This window comes from Carya illinoinensis, chromosome 3 (assembly GCF_018687715.1).
Source record: "Carya illinoinensis cultivar Pawnee chromosome 3, C.illinoinensisPawnee_v1, whole genome shotgun sequence".
Lineage (NCBI taxonomy): Eukaryota > Viridiplantae > Streptophyta > Magnoliopsida > Fagales > Juglandaceae > Carya > Carya illinoinensis.
This window is the reverse complement of record NC_056754.1, coordinates 25,501,741-25,513,334: the sequence shown is the minus strand read 5'-3', so window position 1 is coordinate 25,513,334 and position 11,594 is coordinate 25,501,741. Positions and strand designations below refer to the sequence as shown.

At 32.3% G+C, this 11,594-nt stretch overlaps 1 protein-coding gene across 1 annotated transcript; it reads right to left on the bottom strand.

Moving 5' to 3' along the window:
- Positions 1–2,373: 2,373 nt before the first annotated feature.
- LOC122303954 lies at positions 2,374–6,279 on the bottom strand. Its single transcript, XM_043115949.1, has 6 exons — positions 5,213–6,279; positions 4,858–5,078; positions 4,129–4,351; positions 3,477–3,562; positions 3,131–3,222; positions 2,374–2,945 (listed from the first exon to the last, which is right to left on the bottom strand). The coding sequence occupies exons 1-6, from the start codon at positions 5,300–5,302 to the stop codon at positions 2,704–2,706; spliced, it is 954 nt and encodes a 317-aa protein (XP_042971883.1). The 5' UTR covers positions 5,303–6,279; the 3' UTR covers positions 2,374–2,703.
- Positions 6,280–11,594: the final 5,315 nt, after the last annotated feature.

The following is an 11,594-nucleotide window of genomic DNA, read 5'->3' as shown; positions in this document are numbered from 1 at the left end:
AACGCTCGATGTGCGCTCGATAGGACGCTCGAGCGAAATCAAGCAGAGTCGAACGCTCGACGCGCGCTCGACACCCCGCTCGAGCGAACATCATATTTTGACAGATTTTAGGTTTTCCGCCGTGGGACCATATAAAAGCCATTTTTCACTCTAGAGCCGCGAGTTTTGACTGGAGAATACTCTTTGGAAGAGAAAAACATAGCTAGAGGGATTCAAATCATTTGTTTTGGAGACGGAATTCCAATTTATTGCACGTACGTTGGATTCATACACGAGCACGGACGGGAGAAAAGCGTTGAATCGTTCCCTTGAGCTTTTGACGACGAGTTGAGGCTGCAAGGAGGATTTTTCAGTGTTTATTTTCTTCTTCCCATCTTCTCAGAACAATTATGGTGAATTTGTTTATGTTGAATTCCATTTCTAGCATGAGCTAAATTTTCTTTATTCTAGGAAAACGATGTAACCTATTTCCGAACTATGCTTGTTTGTCCATGCTAATTTAATGCAATTCTCTCTTTGTTTATCTGATTTATTCTGAGTTTAATGCTTCTAATTAACTGGCCATTGATTAGATAATTATTAATCTTGTGATTTGCTATCGAAAGAGGGAATCATAGGGTAGATCTTGGATATTTCAGCATAGGTAAGTATAGAGATCGAAAGACTTGTATGAACCTGTGTAGTAATTAAATCATTGGTCTTATTGCGTTCTTGATTATTTAATTTGCATACTCTTGTGTGAATTGATAAACTAGAATCACTTCCAATTGACTATCGAAAGAGGCTTTTGGATGAATTAGAGATTTGCTAATAGACAAAAGAGGTTTAAGTTAAATTAGCTGGATGAGAAAAGTATAGTGAAGAATTATGGTGAAATCGATTTCCTAGAAGTTTTCTTCCCCATTGAATTTGATCTTTGAAAGTCAGTTTTATTTTCTTTGCTTATTTCTCTTTGAGTTGATCTAAGTTTATTTGCAACTACAAAAACCTTAGCGATTCCTCTAGATAAAATTGAGATTAGTATAATTTTGGTATTTGGCAAGAGTAAGGTACCAATCCCTGAGGACGATACTCTACTTATTACTTTACTATAAAACTACGATACTGTGCACTTGCAGTTTTGCACCGGTCACTCTTCCATCTAGAGGCTCCTACTGAAATTTTATATTTTTTTACTTAGTAATTAATAAAATATTTTTTAATAATATTCTTAATTTTTTTATTTTTCTAAAAAAATTTAAAAATATGAAATATATATATATAAACATACAAAATATACTAATGGGAACTCCATGGGTTGCACCCTTGAAAAAATGGCACCATTTTGTCTAGTGTCGTACCTTGTGATCAGGATATCGACAGCTCGACTCTTCTACCGTGTTAGTACACCAGTAGTTGTCAAAGAGAGCGTCGGTGAAATCCCCGAAATGGAGCTAACTGAGATTAGTGGGAAAATATATATATACATATAAGCATACGTGCCATGATGGAAACCAAGCCTAATAAAGTGTGTCATTCATGGAGTGCGCACATCATGCCTTGCCGATTCAGATAAGCTTTCCATACTTTTCCTTAGGACTTTGACATTTGGACTACCGTTTTCTTTTATGATTAGCACAAAGATTTTCGTAAGCAAGCTGCCACAATTCCTACTGCGTCATCAATCCAATCTCTAGTTCCCCTACTTTCTGTCTCATCAAATCCCAAAACAGATTGTAAATGCTTTGACTTTATGATGAAGTAAAATGAAAAGCTGTCACGAAACAGAATGCATTTCGATGAGTTTTCCGGCATTTTTCTACCAAGCACTGAACATCAAAGGCCTACTCATTATAAAGATAAGCGTTAATTCCAGAACATTAAAACCTAACAAGTTACAAAGTAGCTAGCAGCCTTGCAAGTGCAAGAAATTCAAACAAGAGCCCACCCGCCCGCCCATTGATATGGCATGCAGAATGTCAACCCTCGCTTTCGTGTTTTAGGGGCCAAAAGTGTTTATAGATGGCTTTTGGAAATAAACTTAAATGACGTAAAAGGTAAAATGAAATATCTCTATGCCCAATTTACTTCATTAAACAAGAAGAGTGGTGAGTTTGTGGTCGATATCTCTCTGCCCATAAAAAGGGGTAATTTTCATTTTACGCCATCGATATATTTCTAACGTTCCATTGTCTTTTTCCTCTCCACGAATAACCCATTTTCCTTCCTTGTTTTTAAGTTTAATTTTAAATAATAGGTAAAATTAAGTAAATTAGTACACCTGTCCGAAAGAATATTAAAAGAACAATTAAAAAAAACAATCCAAAGCTAATAATGTGATAATTTTAATGGTTTTAACTAATGAGATATGAAGGAAATGAATCAAAATGTCTGTTATGGTCAAAAGTATGTATTATAGAGAATCCATAAAAAGTTGATAGATGAAGAGCCACTCCTCTCTCTCTCTCTCGATCAGTCAGACCCCACTCTTTCCTCTACACAAAGCGCCTAATAACTCAACCCTCAAGTTATCATTCGATGAAATATTACAGAATACCAACCCGAGTAACTAACCATGAAGTTCAACGACGACAAGTATCATCCACTACCCTAACACTCGAGGCCTGTAACTCAAATCAACAGTACAAAACCAAAGATCCAAAAAGAGGACTTTTATGGTCAATAGCTTTCAAGTGGATTGATTATGTGAAAAAGTAGTGGTCTTTAGCCATGTCTGATCCCTGAAAAGTAGTTGAAGTCATGGTGCTGGACCCTCAATTGCTTTAGCCATGAATCTGCCACGCTCAAAAGCGACACTAGTCTCTCCTGGTCCCGGCCACAATTTCCCGAGACCCACACGTTTCCCTGCATCTTGTAAGTGGCCAAACCAAATGGAGGAAGAGAGATGCCCTCCCCTTCCTTTCTCTTCCTTTCGTCACGCTCAAGGTCATCTTCGAGGTCCATATCTACATACAAATATAAATCCCCAATGCTTCTTTTGTAAGCAAAGATTGTTCGCTTATGTAACTTTCTAAGAATGCAAATAATAAAGGCGAAACAAAAGTTCATTCAAACAACTCTTAACAACAATAAGAATTCATTGACACGGCACAAACTCCTCACACAAACTGAGTTGGACGTAGAGACTAACCTTGAAATGAAGATGAAAGCGTGTGGTAAGTGAGGAAGCATGTGGACAAATCTTTTATAGTTCTTCCCATGGGAATGTGATAAATTGGATACCTGAAAATCATAATTATCAGAACTTTTTATCATCTTATATGTTGGTTTAATATCAAACAAACCAAGCTAATGGTTGTGGAAATGATAATTTATTGTTACTCTTAACATAGTAGTAATAGCCTATACAAATACTATTGGAGACTGCTGAGACATAAAAGTGATTGCCCAAAGTAAAATATAAACACTTCTTAATGCTTCTTTTATTTTAAAATTATAAGTTTATATACAGTAGAGAGAGAGACAGACAGACAGACCAAGCAACTGCCATCCAGCTAGCTGGGGAAAGATCCACACTTCTCAATGACATCAAGCCAGGGTATCTTTGAGCTAATCCATTAATCTGAAAGTTCGGAGCAAATAAGTTCTAAGGAATCTGCATCCTTTCATACGTATAAAGAAAAAAGGAATCTACATCCTTTCATAGGATAAGGAGACCAAAGGAATTAATGAGTTCAACGGTCATAAATTATAATCATCCAGAAATTTAAAAACTCAAACCTTGTATTCTTCTTCCAAATGGTACGGTTAAAGGAGGACAAACGATAGATCAAAGTCATGTATATATGCTCATGAAGAATGATAAATATTCTAAAAGATGTGAGAGAGAGAGAGAGAGAGAGAGAGAGAGAGAGAGAGGACAGAGTAGTAACACACACACACACAAAAAGAAAATCCTATATCATATTCAATTCAAAAGTTTCATTCTATCTTTATTAGATGCCTATCATGAATAGATTTCCTATGATTCTCAAAAATGCGCAAATGTTCTCATCATTCCTATGCTCGAGCAGTCTTATTAACCATAAAGAAAAACAGAAGGATAGAAAAACTGTGCTAATATAGTACATAACATTATAGAAAGGCAAAGTAAGGTTTGCACAAGAGTAACATTAACTGACCGAATACCTTATCCATTAGAGGAACTCTGCCATAAGGAGTTGATCTCTCAAAGTACTGGAAATAACGGTAGCCCAATCTATCATTCAGATGACAAAGATTCTCTTGCTCAGACCCTCCATCCTCTGAGGAGCATCCATCCCATCTCCATAACTTCTCACTCTCGCTCTCTTCGCTGCACGAATCACTGAAGAATTCCCTTGTCTCACAGTATCCTGACTCGGTCTCTTCCCTGAAAATCTCATTCAACCTTATTGTTAAAATTACTTGGTCTAATAACAAAAATATATATATATATTGCTGGGTCAAAAACGGCCACTTAAAAATACAAGTACAATATTACGATCGATTAATCTTGTAGTAAACAATATAATTACAGCACTTCACAGGTAAGATTGTCCCAGCAAGAATTTAAAAAGCACATTAAAGACCAAATCAAAAAACTAACCCATATGGGTCCTTTAAAATTTCAACTCTACAACTAATGGAAGATTTCCACCGCCAATTACCCAATTATTCAACAAAACCATTATTGCATATTAGGTTCCCAAGTTTTCAATTTTCCAAGTCATTGAAGAGCATTAGACCTAATCAAATCCAACATTTGCATATTCCATCACAGTCGATTTAATGAGGCGACCTTGACTTGCAAAGTTAATTCGTATAATTCCATCTCTAGGAAGATAGAAAACCAAAAAACAAAACAAAGATTGCAAATAAAGATTATCTAGCTTATACCTCAAAGTGTTTACAGATGAATTGCTTGTGAAAATTTGGATTGCAGACAGGTAAGGCACGTAGTACTGAACTAAGGTCTCGCCGTTGTTCAACACGATCGGAACTCCGGCCCCATATGCACTCCATTCATCATAACAATTCCAAAGATCTCCTAAGGTGAAATATTCAACTGTTTCTCTCTCCCATGGATGCCATAGGCGATTTAGGTTTCTAACCTCAGTCTGAAACCAAGAGAAAAACGATTACATATATAACATTATAAATGGAAATGAATCTGATTACTCGACGACCTCCGGGAGAACTGAGCAGTCGAAGGAAAATAATGATTAAACAAGAAAAACATAATTGGACAAACCTTGGGAAGAAACTGGGATTGTACCACAGGAGTTGTGCAATGGAGGAAACAGTCAAGATTTGATTGCATTGACATTTTATCACAGATCATGGTTTTCGAGGCACTTTAGAGAGAGACAGAGACCAAGAAAAACACACAGAGAGAGAGGGTTTCACTTCTCTCTCCTAACCCTGCAAACGGCGGAAGCCCAGAAAACAGAGAGAGAAACTGAGGAGAGGCAGAGAGAGAAATGAGAGAGAGCGGGATAGAGAATTTATCGGATTTTGATTTCCCTTTTAGAGAGAGAGGGAGAGAGCGAGCGAGCTGTAGAGAATGGACAATGCAAAATTTATCTAAAAGGACATCTATTTTTTGACGTTTTAACAGCAAACTTCACGGGAACTGAATCTTTGAGTCTCCTTCTCTCTCTTCAGCAGAGAGCTTCGTTGTCAATGTTGCCAAATTCCACGACCTTTCCGTACACCGGAGAACTCAAATTCCAGCGAGTCTTTTTCTGACAGATAAACAGTAAGAAACAAACCGTTCTTTCCCTTCCTCTTCCACTCACTGAGCTTTTATCTTTTTCACTAACCTTCAAGAAAACTCAAGCTCTGCTTTGTTCAAAATTCAAGGAAAAAGCTGATGGCTGAAGGTCAAGACGATTCAACGTTAACTCTTCAAGCTAAATCAAACCCAGAAAGCAAAGCTCATGGATTCAAAGAAAAAGATGTCTGAATTTGGCAGATTTTGAAGGAAAAGAAAGCCCAAGTAAGCATGGGAAAAATGAGACGAAGTTTGGGGGAGACAATTTGAGTTGATCTCTGCTAACACAAACCCATGTTTTCTGGAATAAAAGATTGGTGGGTTGTCCGAGTACTAACGCATGAATCTAAAGTATTTTGTAACGGAAAATGAAAAGAGAATCGAACTTCTCGGGAAAGAGCAGCAGAGCCAAAAACAAAGGCACCGAGAAAGAAAGAAACACAAATATCAAATTCGGAACGAAGGTCTGGGTTCTAGAAAGAGCGATTATGCAGAGAACAGAGAGAGAAACTATGATAAACCGACAATAATAAGGCACCAGATTACCAGATTTATCATTTATGAGACTCGCCTGTCCCTCTCATGGGGTCTCCCCTTTGAAAGGTACTTTGTAGGTTTGTAAAATTCTAATTTTTTTTTTTTTTTTTCTCTATACTCTTCCAGTAATTCCTCTGACTTTTTGTTGCTATTTTTGTTTTTTACGATTAAAAAAAAAAAAAAAGGACTGCTTTAATGGCTTGTACAGAAAAATAGCACGTATGATGTTTGAATTCTTCATCCACTGAAGAATATTTAAGATTCAACTGCGAGTAATCCCACTATTAAAATCTTATCCACGCCTTTCGGCTTTTTGCTTGGGTCCCAAACAAACAACATTACGACTTAAGTTATAACAATGTCAAATAAATACTTCACAAAGAAAATATATATTCACAGCAAAACTCTTCACATGAATATATTTTACATATTCTGAAAACAAAACTATTTTATGTCTCTCATCTCTCCAATCATAATTTTTAAAGGTTTAAATTTCGAATAAATAAATTATAAAATAGGATATCTGGACCCATTAGTGATAATAATATCAAGTGATCTAAATTAATGTCAACAACAATAAATGGAACATGAAAATTGAATAGCGTTTAGAATAGGAAATGAACAGTAGAAGAGATAAATAGTAAGATGTGGTTTGGATGTTAAGTTAAGTTAAAATAAATTGAGTTCTTTATAAATAGTAGTAAATTGAGATGAATGTCTCAATTTTGTAGGACTCATTAAAAATGTATTTAGATGTTAAAATGAGTTTAAATAAATTAATAAAAGGTTAAAAATTTATAGGTCCCACATGTTAAAAAAAATATTAAATTGAAAAATATTGTGAATTTTACGCGTAAAGAAATTTTGAATTGAGATAAATTAATAGTTTAAGAGTTAGGTATTTAAATATTAAACTTAACTTAAAATTAAACTGACTTAAATAAATTTCAGTTGAGTCTAAATTCAAACAAGGACTAAAAACCATAAACATTCATTAAAAATTGAATTAATATTTTTTTTAATATACTACAAACTGTTGTAGCTGTGAGGGCAAGGAAAGGGGGTTTTGGCAAATGGCGAACCGCGTGAACGTAACAGATAAGAGTACCGGGAAATAGACAACGCGACCGCGTAAAACGTGTGTTATCTCGTTTGGCTATTCTCTTTTCAAACATGGAAGCAAAGACAGATATATCAGTTTGACAGTTTCATCCTTGGTCTCTCTCTCTCTCTGAAAACGCAACAGCCAAATTGCCCGCAGATTTGTAGGGCTTGAACTTGAGATAATATACGCAATCAAGTGTGGGGCCCTCCTAATTTGTTTGACCAATCGTTTGCTTGCTTCCTCGTGGGTGATAAGACTTATTACAGCTTAAAAATGATATATACAAGAAAGGAAAAATCTATTTGTCATTCTCACACTTTACATATCATATTTATCTTAATTTTTTTTTATTTTTTTATAATAAATATGTAGTGTATGGATGATAAATAAAATAATTTAATTAATTTAATAAGAATAAAATAAAATAAAAAAAGAAAAAATAATATTTTAATATATAAAGTGTGTGGTATAGGATGATGTGTAGTATTTCTCTACAAGAAATATACAAGTAAGGTCTAATCGTTTTAAAAAAATATAATATTTATTATTAAAAAATTAATTTTTTTATATAAATCTCATATATATTTATTTTATTTAAATAATTATATAACATTTATACAATTATGACTAGAAATATAATTTTTCATTATAGCCAACTACTTTCATTAATGGAAAGAGGATTTATATCCCATATTTTCCTTGGATAATGAATTCGATCACTATTTACAATTTTATTTATAATTTATATTTATTTTGTTAAATATTTTATAATTTTATAATTTTTACTATATTAGATATGTGAAATTTTTATTTTTTTTAAATATAGTTAGTATTTTTTAATTACTTATATACTTTTAGGGTATATAATTTTAGCACAAACATTTTTTAAAAAAAGAAATGAGGCATATTTGAGATTCACATTAAAAAAAATAATTTTTTAATGAATTTTACTTTTTTAATGAATTGCACTGAACTTACAAACTCTAAAATTATATCTAGCATTATTATTTAAAAAACACATACATTTAATAAAATTTTGCATGAGTGTCCAAGACAATTGCTATTTGTCTCATTTGGTTATGTAGTTCAAATGAGAATAGATTTTTATTGTAAATAAAATAAAATATTGTTATAATATGATATTTTAATATTATTTTTATTTTAAAATTTTAAAAAAATTAAATTGTTTATTATATTTTATATAAGAGTTTGGAATAATTATAATGATTATATGAAATTAAGATAATTTGAAAAAGTTGAATAAATGTTGACAAGAAATTTCAACATTTTCTGGTGAAATGTAAATTATAACCGAAATAGGCGTAAATCTAATCTAGTGAAGTAGCCAACAACATGAAATATAGAGTGAACCCGAAGAAATGGGTAAAGTGCACCAATTATATGTTTTTGTACATATTTTTTCTAATTTTTAAAACTATAAGTGGATATATATATATATAAAAATATATATATATATATATATATATATATGACATTTATGTATTCAAATTAATTGCCATGATTCAGGAACTATTGCAATTCTCCCCCCCCCACCGGAATCCATGCCATGCATGCCCAGCACCAATATAAGGCTCACTTTAAATACAGAAATAGTTTTATCTTATTTTATTTTATCATTATAATTTTTTTAAATTTTTACAAAAAATATAATAAATAATTTAAATTTTTTAAATTTTAAAATAATAATAATATTAAAAAATAATATTTTAAAAATATTTTATTTAATTTTTAATTTTTATCTAAAATTATCCCATCACATTTCAATATCTAAATTTTAGATAAAAAGCCCCCAAATTGACACAAATATTGCGTGCATCAATTTCTATAAATTAAGGTCCCACAATTTAGGTGGCAAATGTTGACAACAGATTTTACGTTTTATTTCTCTCCCCTTTTTCTTATTTGTTAAATTGTCAATACACACGTACCTTTTGTTTAATCTTTTGATCAATTGGGCATATGAATTTATAAAAAAATTATATATATTTATTTTTACATATTTTTTATACACTCTATTAATTTAATTAGTTGCCTCACTTTTTTTAATATAAAATAATTATTTTGATCAATCACTTTCGATAAATAAATTCTATAAATATGTATCCCTTTAATATAATATCTAGAAGCATTACCAATTAAGCAAGCTACATCTTTTATTTATGCTTAACATTTTCTAATTATCTTCCAACACATCAAATTTCCGAAACGCAATGCTTAAAATCTATGGAGTGGGAGTTATTCATGTCTCAAATTTGAATAGACGGATCCTCTCCAGTTTTTTTTTTTTTTTTTTCTCTCTCTTTCTAGTTTAGAGAAAATTAAAGACTTCCTTTATTCAATTTATATCAAAGATTGAATAAAGGAGGATAAGCCTCCAAAAGAATACACGTGCTACATTGTTTAACCTCCTAGGAACCTCTCTAACAGACCAAGACTCTATATGAATAAGCAGTTGCTTGACATCTCTAATAATTATGCCTATCGAGCTAGGGGTGTAGAACTGGATCAGAATTTTAAAAATCGGATGGTTATCTGTCTGGATAAGTCTAAAAAAAATTAGAGTGATATCCGGATAAGTCCAAAATTAAATGCATACTCATGTTTATCTTTTAAAAAATTATAAGTCAACAACAAAAAACAAAAAAACTTGGAAAAAGAGAGGAGACTAACTTAAAATTTTAGAAACTAGAAAAGATGCAGTAGTCATCAGTACCCACTGAATGTCATTCTAAGGTGGTAGCCATCAAGAGACCTTTAATTCATGATGGTGGCCACGGCCTCCACTTTTTTTTTTTTTTTTAATTTTTTTAATTTCAAAATTAATAACAAATATAATTAATGATACTTCGACATTAAAAAAAAATCATTTTTATGATATTTTTATCAAGTTTTTTATTTTAAGATTTGAAAAATAATTATTTTACATTTTTTTAAAATAAGATCTGATTACAAATTCATTCAAATAATCGTCCGAATTCATCCGCCCAAGTTCAATATAGGTGGATAATTGCCTGAATTCATCCGAATTATCGGGTTCCACACTGGACCTAAAAAAAAGGGACCCCGGTTGCACACCCCGAGCTCCATTGTATTTTAACTCTATTGATTGCATTAACAATTGTCAAAGCATCTCCTTCCATAATTATATATCTTATGTAATCCCAATTCAATACAAAGTATTGAAGCCTTTAAAGCTGCAACTGCTTCTCCATGGATAATTCAATTCTATGAAGAAGTGAACGCATTATGTGGGACCTATAATATTTAATGTTGTCCTCATAAAGGCAATGTACATATAATTTAATATCAAAAAATTATATATTCAAGTCGTTGCTTAAAATATATATAGTAAATATTTATATAGTATAATTTGATTTAAAAAATAAATTTTAAATTTAAATCTTATAAATCTAATTTACTTATTAACTTGAGAACGGAACAACTCAACGGACGTACAAATGTCACGTCTTAAGATGAGCTGTATGAGGTTCCCTTTCGCAAGTTCTTGCAATAAAGATAAAGAGGCCCTACCATCAATACACTTACCCTAAACCTTGCCATTCCACATGAGGGCCCGGCCATGTGTTTTGGGTTCATATTTATTTGACCTACTTCTCTACCCTAAATTCAATGACTTTGAAAGGAAAATCAACTACCATGATAAAGTAAAACAAGTATAAAAGGAGAAATGGTGTTATAAGCACGAAAAGAAAAGAAAAGAGAAGAAAAGAAAAAGAAAAACAGAAAACAGCACTAAATTACTTTGCACCCCATGATCTCATCAATGTGTCTGCCAAGTGCAACACTACAAAAGTTTTGCCGAATTCTTTAAAAATTATGGTTAGATTTCACACTTGTTGTCTATATATGCACATTCAAGAGTGAAGCAGAAAGCTTTTGAGACCTTAAAATCTTAGGGGCCATCTGGCTTTTAATTAAGGCTTTTCTTTTACACTACTGTTGGAAGTGAATTAACTTGAGAATGATAGAAAATTAACATCAAGTAAAATCCTTTTGTGCTTACCCCAATTTAGGTTCGAGTCGAATGTAGGACATCTATCATGTTTGTTCGTAATTATTTTCATCAAATTATTGAAATAAATTATTGGTATGGACCTCACTCAAATAAACATGCCTTTGGCATGTGAATAACCCAAACAAAAAAACAAACAAATCCAGAAAACAAATCCTATCTCC